At 32.6% G+C, this 18,707-nt stretch overlaps 2 protein-coding genes across 2 annotated transcripts; both read right to left on the bottom strand.

The window, feature by feature from the left end:
• Nucleotides 1–9,736: 9,736 nt before the first annotated feature.
• On the bottom strand, nt 9,737–10,295 carry LOC143236131 (uncharacterized). The gene is made up of 2 exons (XM_076474419.1): nt 10,109–10,295; nt 9,737–10,039 (listed from the first exon to the last, which is right to left on the bottom strand). The coding sequence occupies exons 1-2, from the start codon at nt 10,293–10,295 to the stop codon at nt 9,843–9,845; spliced, it is 384 nt and encodes a 127-aa protein (XP_076330534.1). The 3' UTR covers nt 9,737–9,842.
• Nucleotides 10,296–10,773: 478 nt separating this feature from the next.
• LOC143236130 (uncharacterized) lies at nt 10,774–13,550 on the bottom strand. Its single transcript, XM_076474418.1, has 2 exons — nt 13,389–13,550; nt 10,774–11,170 (listed from the first exon to the last, which is right to left on the bottom strand). Exon 2 carries the CDS (start codon nt 11,152–11,154, stop codon nt 10,774–10,776), a length of 381 nt encoding a protein of 126 aa, XP_076330533.1. The 5' UTR covers nt 11,155–11,170; nt 13,389–13,550.
• Nucleotides 13,551–18,707: the final 5,157 nt, after the last annotated feature.

Raw genomic sequence — 18,707 nt, 5'->3', positions numbered from 1 at the left:
TAAAATCTGGTTCTTGGATCAGTTAAGTTCTCTAGAACCTATGAGCTGGAGATCTGATAATAAGCAAGAAAACTAGTACAGAATGAAGGTATTGCGACGTATCATTTAAAAAATATAAAAGGACAAAAAGAACAATTTCATGAAAAATGTGAAACTGTTGTATTTACATTTATAGGTCATTGTCAGCTTCGTCACAGTTAATCGGTATTGGAACGTTTCTTGAAAATAAAGCACAGTTAAGAAATATTCAACTTCTAAGAACTTGACTGAGGTTTAAAGGTTAAATGCGTAATAATATTGCAAATTTTAAAACTTTGAACGAAGACGTAATATTTGTTAATTAATAAATAATCGTATTATTTCGAAGCAACATATTTTATCTGAGCTATTAGTGAAAATATGCACAAAATAGTAAAATAGTATATTTTACTTCTTTTTTTTTCTTTCTTATACGCGCAAAACGCATTATTTACTCTGAGGCTGTCTTACATGTAAAACTCGACATCTTAGCGTTATAATGTTTCAAGCTTTCCGCTTAAATCGTCTTTTATTTCTTTAATTAATTTTTTCTTAATATCCTTACACCTCAAGTAGTTTATAATGAGTTTCTTCATAAGCCATTAACTTTCTCTTTTTATTCAGCTTGTTTTTAAATTTGACAAGTTTTCAAAGACTCGAATTGCTCTCAACATAACGAAAGTGCTTGCTTCGTAGTATGGCTTTGATCCTTACCGCTGTATTAATTAAAGTGGCCTTTAGGGACGTTTAGCCTTTCTACCAAATTTCATCAAAATCATATGAAAATGTTTCGAGCTATACTGTTAATACCGTTAAAAAGAAATGAAAACAAAACGGCTCGCAGTCTGAGAGTCGCGGGGTTGAATCTTTGACTTTCCAAACATGCCCACCCTCACAGCCGTGAGGGGTTAAAATGTGACGGTCAATCCCACTATTCGTTGGCAAAAGAGTAGCCCCAGATTTGTCAGTGGGTGGTGATGACAAGCTGCATTTTTCTAGTCTTTCATTGCTGAATTTGGGACAGCTAATGCAACTAGTCCCCTGTGTTCTTGAGTGAAATCGACAACTCTTTTATTCCAGTTACTTAGAAGTCTATCCCAAAATAGTCATTAGAGATAAAAAAAAAAAACATTTCAAATAATTTTAATTCCGTTACCAAAAAATTTTTCACGGAAAAGTTTCAAATAATTTTTTGTAGGAAATAATCAATACTATTTCTTTAATAAAATCATATTATCAAGGTATAAATGTATCTCATAACAGCTGGTATGGGTGTTAACGTTTTTATTGATAAGGAGGAAACAACGTTTCGGCTTTCATAGGTCATCTTCATGTTAAGAAAGAGAGAGTTTGAATGTGACTCTTGACGGACACATGTCCTAGGAACGAAAGTATAAAAAGATAGGGGATTGTAGGGGCGTTGCAGGTGGATGTCAGGTTATCAATTAGTATAGGTATAAAGGTGTTCCTTTATATTAGTTTAATTTTGGTTTTAGTTGTTGTATAAGTAGGACTTCTTTGATTTTGCGTTTGCTTATATTTGTTTCCCTACTTAATATTTAGGTATCTTATATGGTTATGTTGTGTTTATTTGAGTTGCAGTGTTCGAAAACGTGTGAAAGTATCTTTTTTTTCTCTGAATCTAATTTCCATTTTTCTGCTTGTTTCTCATTACGGTTGTGGTCAGCTACCGGTCAGTAACCCTTTCTTTCTTTGTGAAGCTGACGATGACCGAAGAAGGTCGAAACGTTGTTCGCTCCTCTACATAGTGCTTTCTCTATCCATACCAGCCGTTTTTAAATATATAAATGTGGAAGACGTTGCTGTTTATATGGCTCTTTTACTAGTCTATTAGTTCAGAATCAGGGATAGTTGTTGCAGATTAGACTTTAATAGCTTTGCGTAAATATCCAAAAAAATTCTTTGTTGATAAAATCTTACAATAATAGTTAAAAATACCTAGCTTTTAAAACTTTTAATGTTTTCTTGAGTGTTTTATATCACAGTAAATATTCCATATTACTACAAAATGGAAAACGATTATTAATCTGATTGTTTCGAATTTAGCACAAAGATACACAATATGCTATCAGTAATCTGCCCTCTACAGGTATCGAAAGCAACTTTCTAGCAGTAGGAGTTCACCGACATACCTTTGAGCCACTGGTAGAAGTAGCTATTTATTTAAAAACAGCATATTTGCCTTGTAAGATGTTTCGAAAATAACATATTCTGATGCATTGTTCATAACATGTGAAACCGAAACGAAAATACTAAAAATCTGTATATAGCTTTTGGTATTTAAATCATTATTTGTAATAACAGTTATTATAAACTGTATTGCTGTTTATGTATTAAAATGTATTTGTGTTATGAAAATTGCGTGCATGAATCTTGTTGGCAAATGCCATAAATGTAATACACATTGCCATTCAATTAACTTCTAAAGTAAAATTAAAATGTCGGGCTATTTGAAATCGTATTAAGTGACATAATAAAGTAGAGACTCGTCTGTGATAAATTATAATATGTAACTGTATAACAGTTTTTAAAAATCGTTAAGAAACGGTATATACCTGAACTGAGTATAACGTCTAATATATGATTACCCCAATCAGTTAAGGATAAAGGAAACATCTTAAATATAAAAATGTTTATTTCTTTTTATTTAGAAATATATATCAAACACACAAACATTCCTTTCTTTAAGATCTTTCCTTTAGCTTTGGCTATTGTTTTGATTATTACTAATATAAAGTAATTTTATTTTCCCTCCCTTTCTTTATTAAGTCTTGAAACGGTTTTAGGGGTTAATGGTTTTTCTTCATTTTTCAAACTGTTTAGAAGTAATACAATATTATATATACAGCATTGTATTCTGTTATAGTACAACCATTTGTTTGTTAGAAAATAGGTTAAATTTTCCTGAAAAACATACGTTGAGTCTTTTAATTAAGACATCGAAAAGAAAGTATTGCGTAATATTTAATTTATTAAAATGTGAGGATAATATCTTGCTCTCAAAATGCAAGACTAAAGCAAGAGAACTGACACATTCAAACACTTTACAACATGCAAAGGCTACATGAGTAATAGAAGTGTTTCATACATAATACTAGGTATTATATATATAACACAGAAATCAATACGTATTTAAACTGTCAAAGAAACAACGGCGTATGTAATAATATGAGCTTGGATTGCAGCAGAATATTTCACACTTGTACATAAGATTAAACGTATATACTACTAACTATTAAGTTTGCTAGTTGATATAAAACATAAATATTAAGAATAGGATCGAGGTAAATTTTTCCTTCACATGGACAGAGTAAATAATGTTTGTAAAACATTTAGTTGTTCTACTTGCTATTAATCGTTTTTATAGGACATTAGCTATCGTTGGTAACTATTTTTTAATTGGAAGACTTAACAATTCGAAAGTTTCTTTTCTTTAGTAAAACGTCATTTAACAACAACAGAGAAAAGAAGTGTCCCAGATAAGCTTTGGATCGATCGAGTTTTTTTTTTCTCCTAAGACTTCTATACTTTACTTGATTATATAAGTGATGTTTTTCTCTTTTATTCTGACAGCATAGCAGTAGACTTGTGAAGCAAGTTGAACTTGAGGAATAGACCTAACGATTCTGATAATGCGTGATTTTTAATAATTTCAATTTTGACATTAACAGATGTTAATAATCTTGGAACAACTTCAATATAAATTAACAAGCACATATTCAGTGTACAGTACATAACACTGCTAGACTAGCATCGAGGGAGCAAAGATCATGACCCGACATCCTGAGTAGTATGTCCAAGTTCTGAGACCTTACTGAGGTCTTAAACCATTATTCTTCAGATTCTTTTGAGATCTAAGCCTACACTCGAACTCCAAATTAACTAAATCAAAATAATAAGAATATTGATGATGGTGCAGAGTAATTTATCATCAAGGTTTTATGTATAAAAATGGTTATATTTTCCAGTTGCGTACTTTCTAACTTCAAATATGTTCCTTTCATTAATAATGTTTTTAAGCCTAGGACTCTCTTCTATCAAACTAGATGGATGAACCAACCATATTGACATGTAAGCTTCCTTAAATTAGCGTACCGCTTTGATCATTCCCATACAAACTCACCAGGTGTGCGATGGCTTCTTCTGACTCGAAATTTGTTATTTGTTAATATATCTCGTTATAAAGTAGTGAACTTTATAAAGTAAGTGAAAAAAGTAAGAAGTTATAAAGTAGTGAAACAATATCTTTTCCAAATTTTTTCCTCCGTGTTATTTATTAATATTTTTCCGTATTCGTTCCGTAAATTGTAAAAATCAACTTTGAGTATTCTTCTGTAAGCCAGCTTTTGTACATTAAAAACTAGCGTATCAGATCCTCCCAGAACGACTAGTTTCATTTCTTTCAGCTACAATTCATCTGCAGATATGATACTTCCTCACATGGTAAAATCTTGTCCAACATTGGTTGATTTCTCCAAACGTAAAGATCTGGTTCCATAGGGACCGGCATGGCCAAGCGTGTTAAGGCGTGCGACTCGTAATCTGAGGGTCGCGGGTTCGCATCCCCTTCGCGCCAAACATGCTCGCCCTTTCAGTCGTGAGGGCGTTATAATGTGACTGTCAATCCCACTATTCGTTGGTAAAAGAGTAGCCCAAGAGTTGGCGGTGGGTGGTGATGACTAGCTGCCTTCCCTCTAGTCTTACACCGCTAAATTAGGAACGGCTAGCACAGATAGCTCTTGAGTAGCTTTGTGCGAAATTAAAAAACAAACAAACAAACTGGTTCCGTAAGTAGCAGTATAACACTTCGAATTACGCACGCACACACATATATAAAACTAAATTAAATGCTGCTAATGCAACTTTATAACTAGTAAAGTATTTATACAACACTTTCGCAATTATAGACGCCAACATATGGATTGATTTTCAGCAATGGTTCTTTAACTAATATTTGTATGTTTTCAAAAGTATATATTCTCTTACTGAAAGTATTCAAAAAATAAATATACACCAATGGGTCAACCTTTAAATTTTATCATGTAGCAATGTTTAACAGTAAAGACTTTTCAGTCATTTGTGTACCACTCAGTGTAATTGTACATTAAATACCGAATATTTAAATTAATTTCTTAAAGGGGAATTGGGGATTTTGTTGTTTAATATACTATGTTAAATAATATTTAATCATAACATGTGACACTGTCTATGATCCTATCATCTTTTAATTAATTTGATCACTAAAGTACTATTATTTTATCCTCATGCTATAAACTGACTTTTTTAGACTCAATATTATGATTATGGCGGACTATGTCAGATACATGAAAGTCGATGGTACCTTCTCTAGTCCACTTATTGGTCATCTTTCCATTTGACATTTGACAAATGTTGCAACAACTTTGCAGTTCATCACGGTCATTGATTATCAGTTATGGGTGTACCCTTTATCAAGAGGCAAAATTTGTTTTCTATCGTGTTTATCGATTTTTGGTTTGGAAATTAACAACAAAATATCATATAAAATCTCTGATGCGGTTCTTTGCCTATTACCATAATTTTCACCTAATATGCAACTAGCGACACTTCTGTACATTTATATATTTTGATATAGATGGATTATTTACTTAGTATTTGGTTGGAAAGAATCTTTTTCCCACTTTCCCACATGTATTTGTGTCGCCTTGTTTCAGCTTCCATTCAATGATGTTCTTCAACCGTCTACATCGTGTAATTGTGATCAGATTATTGCAGACGCTTTAGATGCATTAGTATTTAACCGTATTAAACGCATGTATTACCAAAACAATAAAATAGTCGGAGTTCAAACATTAATATTTGTAAACAGTTATATAATCTGATACTTGTCTGTTTAACATTGGCGAAACACTTGAATTTACTGAAGGTTGTGTAAGAGACGGTTTATTTTCCATTTTTATATGCTATATTATAATTATAATTCAGTTATTCTGTAATTTGTTTTGGCTCATTTACACAAATTTACACAATTTACACAAATATGGTACTTATTTGTGACTGATTAGTAAAAAATAATTACAGTGTTTTGTATGTTTCTTTTATATTAAATAAAAAGCAATATAATGGTCTATGTGTACTCTGCCCAAAACGGGTAATGAAACCAGGTTTCTAGCAGTGTAAGTCCGCAGATATATCGCCGTGCTACTGTGAGGATTTTCTTCAATATATCATGATCAGGTGTTAATGTAACTAAATAGTTCCTTATTATAGTTAGTTTAAAACAGTTTGTTAATAACGGATTCGGGTGGGTGAGTGAATGTTTCAATTAGCATTGTAAAGATAATTTTTTTACATATTATTATATTCTAGAAATTTGTACTTTCAGCCTCAAGTGTAGTGAATAATAAAATTTTTATATGTTTTATAATAATTACTTTATATGTATTATAAAGGTCAGACTGCAATAAATATTCTATTTCTCATTTCCTTTGCTCTACATGTAAGAAACTAGGAAATATTAAATAGAAAAATACTTAAATATTGAATATTTTTCAGAGATAATACAACGTCAGCGCATCACACAGATGGAATAGGAAATTTAGTTTGGTAATAAAAATTATCATTAATCTTGGATCAGTTACAAGAACTTCTAAACATATACTTAACTGAAATAAACGTGGATATTGAAATAAATATAAAACAGTAAATCAGTCATAAATAAAAAAACGATACTTCAGCCGTGTTGAAATTCACACTACTTTTGATCATTGTATGATGAAATTGTAACGACTTTGTTTACGAGATGTTTCTAAACACTACAGTTATCTTGTAATGAACTTCTAGGAAAGACAGCTAGGTTACCTTAATCCTCTCAGATTTTGACAAATGTTCTCATGTCCTTTCATTCGCCGTGAAGACGGGTTTATAAGATTGTTTTTACACAAAAAGGCAAAATAATGTATTGGAGAGACATCAAAATAACAGGCAGGTGTGTGATTAAATGAGATTGCTTTTGAATACGTTTTTACAGAATATATATCGTGAAAACAGCCATTAGTTATGACATATTGCTAGATATTTGTAATTGTTTGCTTTTTGATCATTTCTTTACATTTAAATCTTCGCTGCTTATGAAAAGCACAAGAAAACATGACCAGATTCACTAGAATGTTATTTTCCGTCAAAATCTGCTATTTCGTTGTCCGACTCGATTATTTGTGGATTGTGATGTTGTTATGAATTAACGTGGATTTGTGATTTTGATGTCCGCTGTTTTAAACACTTTCATTTGCGAGTTTTCTAGTTTCTCTGGACAACACTGAAGATTCCTGTCTCAGAAACGTGAAGCTCTTTGGCTTTGTATCATTTAAGAAGCTACGTGTATCTATATCCTTCTTCGGGAAATTTTCTAAACATAAATCTATCCTGACTGCATAGCACAATTGAATGTCTGGAAATTGCCGTGAAGCAAATAAATAAGTTGTTAAGGTGAAGTATTGTCTTTTAAATGATGCGTCTACGTTTTAGGATATACAATTGTTATACATTTGTAATCAATGCAGATATGATAAGTCCACGATGATGAACTTCCCAAATAAATTAGAAAAAAAATCAAAAACTTTTGTTAGTATTAAACTTACATATTTATACCACATAGTTAATGCATAATTTTATACATTAAATCATAGTCGTTACTGCACTGTTTCATAATTAGTTTCTGTGAGCTAAATTGAAGTTAAATATTTTATGTATAGTATTTAAAAACTAATTGCCGTATCAATATTTTAATTAATAAATGTTAATTAATATACGTATACTCACATTTATTAGTGATAATAATTGCTCGATTGCATTTTATTCTTAAGAGTTTTTCATAGGACAATTTTACCATTAAATAAAATTTTACATTGTCAGGCTATTAAAACATTTTCCTTTCAAGAAATTATAACTTATAGTTTTGACTGTAAACTATTTACTAGAGTTTGCTAGTGAAAAGGTATCCGTGTAATGATATAAATTTGTTAAATATGTAGGTACATATTTGTCTCAAATTATGTAATAATAGTTATTATACTTTCCATATTAGATAAGGATGCACTATAATTATTTTCCACGAATATTTTGTTCCTAAAGCCTGGGTTACTGTTGCTGTGAAAACTGTTTGCCAAACATTTTCTGAGTTACTTTCATCGCAAAACTGGCAATGGCATCATTTTTGAATTAATAAACAGACTTTTCACACATAATTGTGTATGTAATTAAACAAAAATTTATTTAACAAAATACGATAAATTTTATATACATTTCATATTTTTTAGGCATTACAATCAACCAAATATCTGAGACAATTCGCACAGAACATAAATGGGATCCGATTGTGGGTTAAAAGTAAGTACGTTGACAACTTAAGTAGACGTGCTTCATGCAGGATTTCAACTGAAAGAGAATAGACGTTTGAATGAATAATAAAAATATAAAGCATTTCTTTCCAAGGAAATTAAATAACAAATAGGAAATGAATAAATATTTAAAAACTTTTTACAATCAACAAAGCAAGTGTTTTGAGAGCAAGAGCTCTAAACTTTAGTTTTCTTTTATACACTAAATACACTTTTTTATTCGCATATCTACTTTAAGATAAGACAAATCTTCCCAGCATAATTGGTAGTTAAAGTAAATAAATTTCAACTAATCAGGCTGAATACGTTAGTGTGCACATTCGTGGAGAGTATCAAAAAAGATAAAGTATGTTTATTTGATACCACATAGAAAATGAAAGATTTCATTTGTGTGTTATAACTGTTGCTACAGATTCAGCCACAAAAGTAAGGTAAACTACGATGCTAGTTATAAACAGAAATGAATATATAGGATTTTTAGCCAGTTTAAGCGTTTTATATTCTTACATAAAGAGATAAATTTACAATTATAAGCTTCATATTAGTCTCTAGGGTGGTTGTATATGTATATCATTTTTCATAAGGTATGATGCAATGATTTTAAAATATTTTAACATAATCCAATGAGTAAGAGCGATTTTCTATATGTGCCTTACACGATAAGAACTATATACTGTTCCTATAGTAGCGCAGTTGCAGAATCACAACTGGAAAATGAAGCGACGAATTTAGCGTTTTTCGTTACGTTAGTTTTAAATATACTCTGAATTCTTTATGATGAGATAATAAGTAAAAAAAACATTACAATTTTCTCTATTACATAGATTTTTTCTGATATATTACGTGTTGTGAGTGCTGCCAAAAATTAAAAAAAAAAATTATCACCTTAGGACTCTGGTTTGTATTCAAAACTTTCTACTTTTTCCGAAACAGGCTTCGTGATTTCCAATTCATTGTTACCTATTATACAATAAATAATCATAAAATAATTAGACAAACAGAATGCACAGTTTACTTAAAAATGATATGATAATGGTAAAATAATAAATATCATGATTTTAAGTAGTAACAAAACATATATTAACTTATTCGCGATGACGAAAAACCCACTTCAGGTAAAAATGTATCTCAGGACAGCTTGTATGGGTATTACCACTTTTACCAAAATAAAGCAAAGAACAACGTTTCAACCTTCTGAAGTTATCTCCATCTTAAGATGCATATATTAACCTACTCGATGAATTTGAGAAATATATGAGATTTATTTTTGTAATATACCTAATATATAACAAGATGGATAAAATATTTTAATATGCATACCCTTAGATCCTGGTCCTTTACGTCCCCATATTCCTCCACCTCCTGAAGGAAGGCATGTCGGTTTAGGCACACATTTGTAATGACATTTAACAGGATTGCAGTGTTTCAAGGAGCAAATGTAAATACAATTTGGGAGTGTATGGAATTGATAAGAAGAATGTCCTTCACCATAGCTGTAGGACCCTCCTCCAAGTCCGCCACCTTGTCCAAGTCCACCACCTTGTCCAAGTCCTCCTCCAAGTCCACCACCTTGCCCAAATCCTCCTCCACCACCATGACCAAGTCCTCCTCCAAGTCCACTTGTCCCACTCCATGTCCACCTTTTTCCTCCAAGTCCACCACCATGTCCAAGTCCTCCTCCAAGTCCACTTCCCCCACCATGACCAGCCCCTCCTCCAAGTCCACCTCCTTGTCCAAGTCCTCCTCCAAGTCCGCTTCCCCCACCATGACTAGCCCCTCCTCCAAGTCCACCTCCTTGTCCAAGTCCCTCCAGGTCATTTTCCCCACCATGATTAGTTTTTCCTTCCAAGTCCACTCCTTGTCCAGGTCCTCCTCCATGTTCTCACTTTCTCCACTATGATTAGTTTCCTTCCAGGTCACCTCCTTGTCCAGGTCCTCCAGGTCCTTTCTCCACTATGACTAGCTCTCTTCCAGTCCTCCTTGTCTGTCTCTTCTGTCTGTTTCATTTCTACTATGACTAGTTTCCCTCCTCCAGGTTCAGTTCCTTGTCCAGGTCCTCAGGTCATTTCCCACTATGAATAGCCCTCCTCCAGGTCCACCTCCTTTGTCAGGTCTCCTCCATGTTCATTTCATCTTCCACTATGATAGTTCCTTCCAGATGGTCCTCTCCATTTCCCACTATGACCTAGCCCTCCTTCCAGGTCCCTTCATTTTCTCACTATGATAGTTTCCCCTCCTCCAGTTCCACCTTCTTGTCTGTCTATCCTCCTCCATGTCTGTTTCACTTCCACCACCATGATGCCCTCCTCCAGGTCTACCTCTTGTGTCAGGTCACTCTCTTGTCCATGTTCCTTCTCTATGTCTGATTTCTACCACTATGACTAGTTTCTTCCTTCCAGTCTCCTTTCACCACTATGACTAGTTTCCTTCCTCCAGTCTGCCTCCACTTCCTCCATCCTTTATCCATCCTCCATCCTCCACCTCCACCACCACCACCACCACCACCACCACCACCACTTCCACTACCACTACCACTACCAAATCCAAATCCACCTCCAAATCCTTTACCAGAGCCTCCCCCTCCTCCTCCTCCTCCACCACCACCACCACCACCTGGTTTACCTGATCCCCAGTTTCTTGAACCACAACGCGGACAATGTTTGCCCTGAATTTCACTTCCTATACAGTTATATATTACAGTTGAAAGTAATAACACCAGAGAAATTTTCATAATCATTTTGTTTTATTAGTACCTGTAAATATTTAAAAAATATACGAAAACTAGGTTGTTAGGTATATTTGATAGCAATATAACAAAACATTAGTGACTAAATAGCAGTAAGAACTAGTAATGTGTTACGTGAGAGTATGGAAACCAATACACTTTAAATGATTATTGAAAAAAAAAAACCTTAATGGTAAATTTACGACATGAAGTAGTACAAATATAATCGAGATTTCTACCACACAGACAATGAGTATATTAAAAGCACATGATTGAAAATACGTGTTATTCATAATAAATACTAATATAAAAAGAAACATATTAACTGGAACACAGTTATGTTTTATGTTATTGTTTTATTACCAAGGTGATTAGATTTTAGTATGTATAATAACTAGTATAGAAGCACATCAAAAATGAATGGAAATCATTGTTGAATGACTGACAAAATGTACTTCCCCGTAGCAGAGGTATGTTTGCGGACTTATACTGTCAGAAACCGTGTAGATATTCTTGGTGGGCAGACTACATATAGCCTTTTGTGTAAATTTGTCCATAACAAACAAACAGACTGATGAAAAGTATGGAACTTAATGAAAACGGATTTTTCTACACCCCCAAAATGCACGGAAACTTTACTTGTTTCAGCAGTCTTAAAGTAATTCTTTAATAACCTCATGTTTAATAAAAACAATGCAGTAAAATGAGATGTTACCGTGAACATAAATACGTGTGCACTCTGAAAGAGAATTAAATAACACACTTGAACCTTTTCAGTGTATTGTAGATCAGACAGTAGAAAAAATAGGTGGACATTGCGACAGAAATTTTCAACTTTTTTGTTTTATGTTTTAAAGGCAATTATTTAATATATGTGTTCCGTAACATTGTATTCCAGCAATAGTTTTTATGTCATGTTGCTTATTAACAAAAGTATAACCTAATATTGCTGTTAGTGTATGTACTGAAATTATAAAATGATATATATAAACAACGAAACTAGAAAAAAATATTTATTGATTTCTTAATTTAGTGTCCTTATCGATTAAAGAGTTTTTTTTTTTACTAAAACTTTGGCGATATAACAGAAAACACCTTAATTCAGAAAAGATATAATTTCATAATAAATTTCATGCACTTAACTCTAGGATATGTTATTAAATATAAATGTGAAATATTTAACTCAATGATAAGGAAAATACAGTGAATTAAGAATTATTTATTATCAATAAGTAATTCTTTCTCACTGTACTTTCTTTTGATGTTTATGTTGGAAACATTTTTTAATATTCTTCTATGCTAAAATCGGTTTAGAATGCACACACACGTATATAGTCATTTAAAATATTTCAACATAACACGAGATAAACCGGGCTCTTTCGCCAGTATTAAATATATATACATTGTGAAATAGCCAAAAATGTGTGTGTGTTTTCTTATAGAAAGCCACGTCGGGTTATCTGCTGAGCCCATCAAACCCCTGATTTTGCGTTGTAAATCGGAAGACATACCGCTGTACCAGCGGGAGGTTAGCCAAAAAGTGATAATTTTCCTTTGTTACATGTATATGTGCATGTTTTCTATGTAAATGAGAGAATATTCAGTACCTTTCTCATGCTGAATACTGTTTCTCAATAAATTACACTTTCTGAGTGATAACAAGTATGAAATTTAAAATAATAGGTTACACTATGATTTTAAATATATATTGCCTCAAATTTATGTGATAGTTTAACGTTTCTAACCACCAGTATAAATTTCAGTCTTGTTTCTTTGTAGTTTATAAATGAAGATCTTATTGTAAGTAAAATTGAAGTAAGACATATGAAACCACTTATTAAAGTTAGTGAAAAACGTTTCACTTGTATATTTACCACCTAATATTAGTGGTTTAAGAAAAAATAAAAGATGCAAGATTTAATAATTTCCAATAAACATCCGATATTATTCTAGTGCAAACAACATTACTATCGAAACAAAACAAATTGTAGAAACAAATGAACTACGAACCACAATGAAATCATGAATAGCTCACTCATTTTACTTATCACAAACATTTCTCACGCAATATCTTCCGCAATGTTATATCAGTGTAATTCTACTGATTTTACAAACTTTTTTCTTTGTTTTCTGCGAACTGACACATGATGTATTATGTTTTCGCCTGCATAATAATAACAGTTTTCATGGATTATGTATACTTCTTCTATTATATTTTATCAATTTTAAAAGCAAGAACATCTTACCTTTTGGTCACAAACGTTCTTTCTACTTGACTCTTGAATGTACTATGAACAGTATTTGCTAAACCTTTATATGTATATACATATATATATATAATAATGTCGAATATGTTTTTGCTTCTCTTCAGTAATAGTCAACCATAATTTGCGAGTAGCTTTTCGTTTATGAAAAAAGCTTGACCTAAGGTTGCGGTGGATTTTCCTTAACGCATGCTTGAAGTGGTTTTTTCCTAGAATACACTCAACGTTAAAAATAAGTAAACTTTTCCTCGTCACACATGGACAGGTTCAATGGTATCTCGGCAAAACAATTTTATGTAATGTAGAAAACGCTGTAACATATGCTGTTTTGTTTTTTTTTAAATAGGAAGAACAAGTAAAACCCAGTTTTTACATCTTCAATTCTCCAGAACCTATGAAGTGGAGATCTAATAATAAGCAAGCAAATTAATATAGATTAAAGGTACAGCGACTTTGTCAGTTTAGTCGCAGTTCTTTATTTCTTTTCTTTAAAACAAAGTATAGCTAAGTAAGGTTCAGTTTATAAGAACTGGATATAGATTTAAAGGTTAAATTTGTAACACAATTATGAATTTCAAAACTTTAAACTTTTTCTTATACGCGCACAACACTGTGACTACTTTAGATACTTCGATTTTCAGCGTTTTAAACACTAAATTGCTTAATTAACCTCAGGCACTCTGTATTTAATTTTTTTAATTCAAAATTTTCATAATTTCCTTATAACTTATATAATTTACAACGAGCTTAACATTTTTTTTGTAAACCATTAACTTTCTCTTTCTATCTATTGTTCTAAAATTTGGTAAAAGCTTCGTATTGCTCTCAATATAACGGTGTCCCCGCTAGTACAGCGGTAATTCTACAGATTTACAACGTTAAAATAATGGGTTCGATTTCCCTCGATTGATTTAGCAGATAACCCTATGTAGCTTTGCTATAAGAAAATACACACTTGGTATAACGAAGTGGTTGCCTCGTAGTGTGATTATGATTTTTTTAAAGCCTTGCCTCCCCCAGTACCATGAAGGTATGTCTTCTACAAACTGGGTTTCGATACCTGTGGTTAGCACAGTTCAGATAGCTGATTGTGTAACTTTGTGCTTAATTTCAACAAACAAACAAAACTTTAAAGCTACATTAATAAAAGTGGCCTATAGGTACGTTTACCCTTTATACAAAATTTTATGAAAAACAGATGAAAATGTTTTAAGTTATACTGTTAACACATACAGTTACAATAGAATGAACACAAAATTCTCACCGTAGAATGAGTTAACAGTATATGTAACATCTTATTAATAAATTTATTCACATTGAATAATTTTTCTTATTATTTTTGGCATGGAGAGATGTTTAGGGCGCTTAACTAGCAATATGAAGATCGCGGATTTGAATTCTTGTTCCACCAAACATGCTTACCCTTTCAGCCCCCTGGGCGTTATAAAATGACTGTGAATCCTATTGTTCGTTGGTAAAAGAGTAGTCCAAGATTGGCGTTAGGTGTTAATGACCAGCTGTCTTCCTTCTAGTGTTTCCCTTATAAATTAGGGACGGCTAGCGCAGATAGCCATCGTGTAGCTTTGCGCGAAACTCAAAACAAATAAACAATTCTTTTGTCCCAGTTACGTAAAAGACCATCCCAGAATAGTCATTAAGATAAAAAGCAAAATATTTCGAATATATTTAATGCTTCTACCATAAAAAATATGTTACAAAATACATTTAAATAATTCTTATATTAGAGTGTGTGTGTTTTCTTATGGCAAAGCCATGTGGGGCTATCTGTTGAGCCCACCGAGAGGAATCAAACCCCTGATTTTAGCGTTGTAAATCCGTAGACGTACCGATGTACTAGCGGGGGTTTATATTGGATAACTAATATTACTTCTTTATAAACTTGTATTACCAGCATAAATTCTTGGTGTTTGTTTCAAAAATTGTAAACAAAATTAACCTTAGTATGAGTTAACGAACATTACTACATAATCCATTATGTTTGGTTGATTCTCAGACCTTTTCCTCGTAACCTAAACGATATCTTCAATACGTGTAGCCCCTCCACGCTAAGAAATGATGTTTCAATACTCGTGGTGGGCACATCACAGATAGCCGATTATGTATTTTGTCACTTAACAACAAACAAAAAGTGAACATATGTAAATACAATATACATATTCCCCTCGACGTAATTTGTACCAAAAAACTTTATGGTTACTTTATTAACTTTTTCTTTTTCATTTTTTTTTAAATTCAGTAAATATATTATTTTACAAGCGTAAACATATTATGTAAATTAATTTCATGTATATAATTATATGTATAATGAAATGGAGAAAGTATGAAATAAATAGGTTCGGTATTTTTGTTTTTGTTCTAAGTCCATATGGTAATTCCATGAAAAGGTGTTATTATACAAACATGAATAGGAGATTTGATTTTCTTTCTCTGAAACCAAACATATGTGTGTATATATATATATATATTACGTGGAATGTACATTTCTTCCAAACACGAGTGATACTATACAAGGTTGACAACAAACATAAGAGCAAGGTGTGTGAGTCACGAAGATTCTACTGAACAATGGAAAAAAAATGACTAAAAATTATAGTTAAGAAATATATTCGAAAAATCAATGAATATAGTGCTCATAGAGCTATAGAAAGCAAAATATGTCAAGAAACAAATACTTTGTTATTACAATTAATCTTTGTTGGAAGCAGAATGTCCCCCAAATAATATAAATCATATAGAACCAAACATCACTTTACACAGTACATACTGTTAGTTTGGTAGTAGTATAACATCATAATTGAATAATTTTTCTTATAAACTTTAACTATAAATATTTTCATGAATAACCAGTAACTGATTTGAGCAAACATCTTAAAGTGTGGATGTTTGTGATATGTAATATATATGTGTATATTCACCAGTTACTTCCGACGACTTACACTCTTTATATGGGGTCTAAGCCTTTTCCTTTTTCTTTTTTTTTAGGTTCTTTACTATGAATCTGCACGTCTATCATTCGCACTTTAAGGTTGTGATTGAATTACAAGGGTAACAGTAAAATACAACAAGTCAAATAAGTGTGGTTCAAGAGTTGTGGTAGATATTGTTGATTATATGCCTTTCCAATGGTGTAATAAGGACTGCTATTGTACATTGGCCTTGAATAGCTTTGCACAAATATCCAAAAACAAAGAAACTTTCTTTGTTGAGAAAAATCTTATAATAAGAGATGAAAATACCAAGTTGTTTGAACTTTCATGTTTTCTTTAGTTTTTTTTATCACAGTACATAATTTAACTTACTACAGAATGGAAGACGATTATTAATTTGTTTGTCGTGTAAAATGTTTCGAAAATAATATACTCTTCAAAACAAGAAACGCAAAAGGGATATTTTTGTTATTCTAAAGAGAAATATATGTAATAACGTTACAAGCTCAGAGTATGTGATGTTACACGTGTTAAGGCACTGATTGTCAGACCAAAATGACAATAAAAGTTGTGCACTTTGAAAACGGAGGAAAACATCGGATTTTTCGCCAAAACGCATGCGTGTCCAATAAATTTGTTTGAGAGATCTGCATGTTCTGCAAGTGCAACATGTGCAAAACCCCTATATAAGTGACGGGTTCTCGGTTTCCATAGCTCAGTGTTAAACCATCGACACGCAATACAGTTACGCCAAGACTGACTGAAGCACAACGCAACAACGCCATTGGTCGATTGGAAGCAGGCGAATATCGATCAGATGTTGCCAGAGCTGTGAATGTCCACCCAAGCACCATCACATGGCTATGGAATCGTCACCAACAACATGGATCAACTCGTGACCTCCACGATCTGGCAGACCTCGTGTGACCACGCCCGCACAAGATCGCAACATCTGGTTACGTCACCTTCGGGATAGAACCACCACTGCGACGTCTATTGCCTCAACCATACCAGGGCTGAATAGGATTTCCGATCAGATCGTCGATGCGTCGACGAGATTCTTAGGCCCCGTGTGCAACCCATCATGAGGAACGTCAACGACGTTTTTCAACATGACAACGCCCGTCCTCACACAGCCCAACTCACCACTGTCTTTTTGAGACACCACAACATCAACGTTCTTCCCTGGCCTTCCTGATCACCAGATTTAAACCTCATCGAACATCTTTGGGACGAGTTGGACCAACGTCTGCGACGGCGACAACCTCAACTGCAGACTCTACTTCAGCTTGCAGCAGCTTTGCAGGCTGAATGGACAGCCATTCCACAGGATGTGATTCGTCATCTCATCGCTTCCATTGGCAGGAGATGCCAAGCAGTTATTGATGTTCACGGAGGGCATACTCGTTATTGACGTGAGTGACGTTAAACTTTACCTAGTGAGCGTGGACTCCACCTTTGCATACTTTGGATGTTCAGCAGTGGATGTGCAAAGTTTCACACATGTCATACAGAACTACCCGGAATAAACTTGTTAACAATTTGTCTCAAATTTTGCCTTTTGCGTTTCTTTTTTTGAAGAATATATATTCTGACGCATATATTTGAAAAGCTACTTCATAATACGTGAAACCAAGAAAAACAAATTAAACACATATTAAAACATAAAATAAATGTAAATTAATCTGTGCTACTATGGTATTTTGGTCCTTAGAGCATAACAGGATACATAATTTCCAAAACACCTTTAAGAATGCCATATAATTGAACTAGGTCCAACATCTAATGCATAATTACCCCATATACTCTTCTTTAGAAGAAGCATCTTATATATAGAAAATTTTCTTTATTTTATATTTAGAAATATATATACCAAACGCACAAACATGAGCTAGAAGAAGCATCTTGAATATAGAAATATTTCTTTCTTTTATATTTAGAAATATATATTAAATGCACAAACATTCCTTTATTTAATAATTCTCACCTGTCAAGTGTATTGCTTACTACAAATATCAAGTAGTCTTATTTCCTCCCTTTGTTGTTAAGCCTTGAAACGTTTTCAGAAGTTAGTGGTTTTGCCGAACTATTTCAAGCTGTTTGAAATAAGTGATAATCATATATACGTCAGTGTATTCTGTTATAGTATAACTAGATATTTGAAGATATATTTGATCGCTGGAGAACAGTTCGTTTACGAAATTATTGAAAGTCATTTCGTAACTGATTAAAGTTTTTATTGGAAAAACCATATATTGAATCTTTTAATTAAACCATTGAAAAATACGTATTACACAATACGTAATATATTCAAAAAGATGATTATGTTTTGCTTTTAAAATGCATTGTGAAA

The sequence above is a fragment of the Tachypleus tridentatus genome, chromosome 13, assembly GCF_004210375.1.
Source record: "Tachypleus tridentatus isolate NWPU-2018 chromosome 13, ASM421037v1, whole genome shotgun sequence".
Taxonomy (NCBI): domain Eukaryota; kingdom Metazoa; phylum Arthropoda; class Merostomata; order Xiphosura; family Limulidae; genus Tachypleus; species Tachypleus tridentatus.
Note: the sequence above shows the minus strand (reverse complement) of the source record. Positions and strands in the feature narration are given on the sequence as shown.

What these genes read in the sequence shown, in the direction of transcription:
- LOC143236131 (XM_076474419.1), bottom strand. Translation starts at nt 10,295, where the DNA reads ATGGAGGAGGACCTGGACAAGGAGTGGACTTGGAAGGAAAAACTAATC. An exon ending in GGGGCTGGTCATGGTGGGGG is followed by an intron (nt 10,040 to 10,108) that starts AAGTGGACTTGG and finishes ATGGAGTGGGAC; the next exon opens with AAGTGGACTTGGAGGAGGAC.
- LOC143236130 (XM_076474418.1), bottom strand. Translation starts at nt 11,154, where the DNA reads ATGATTATGAAAATTTCTCTGGTGTTATTACTTTCAACTGTAATATAT.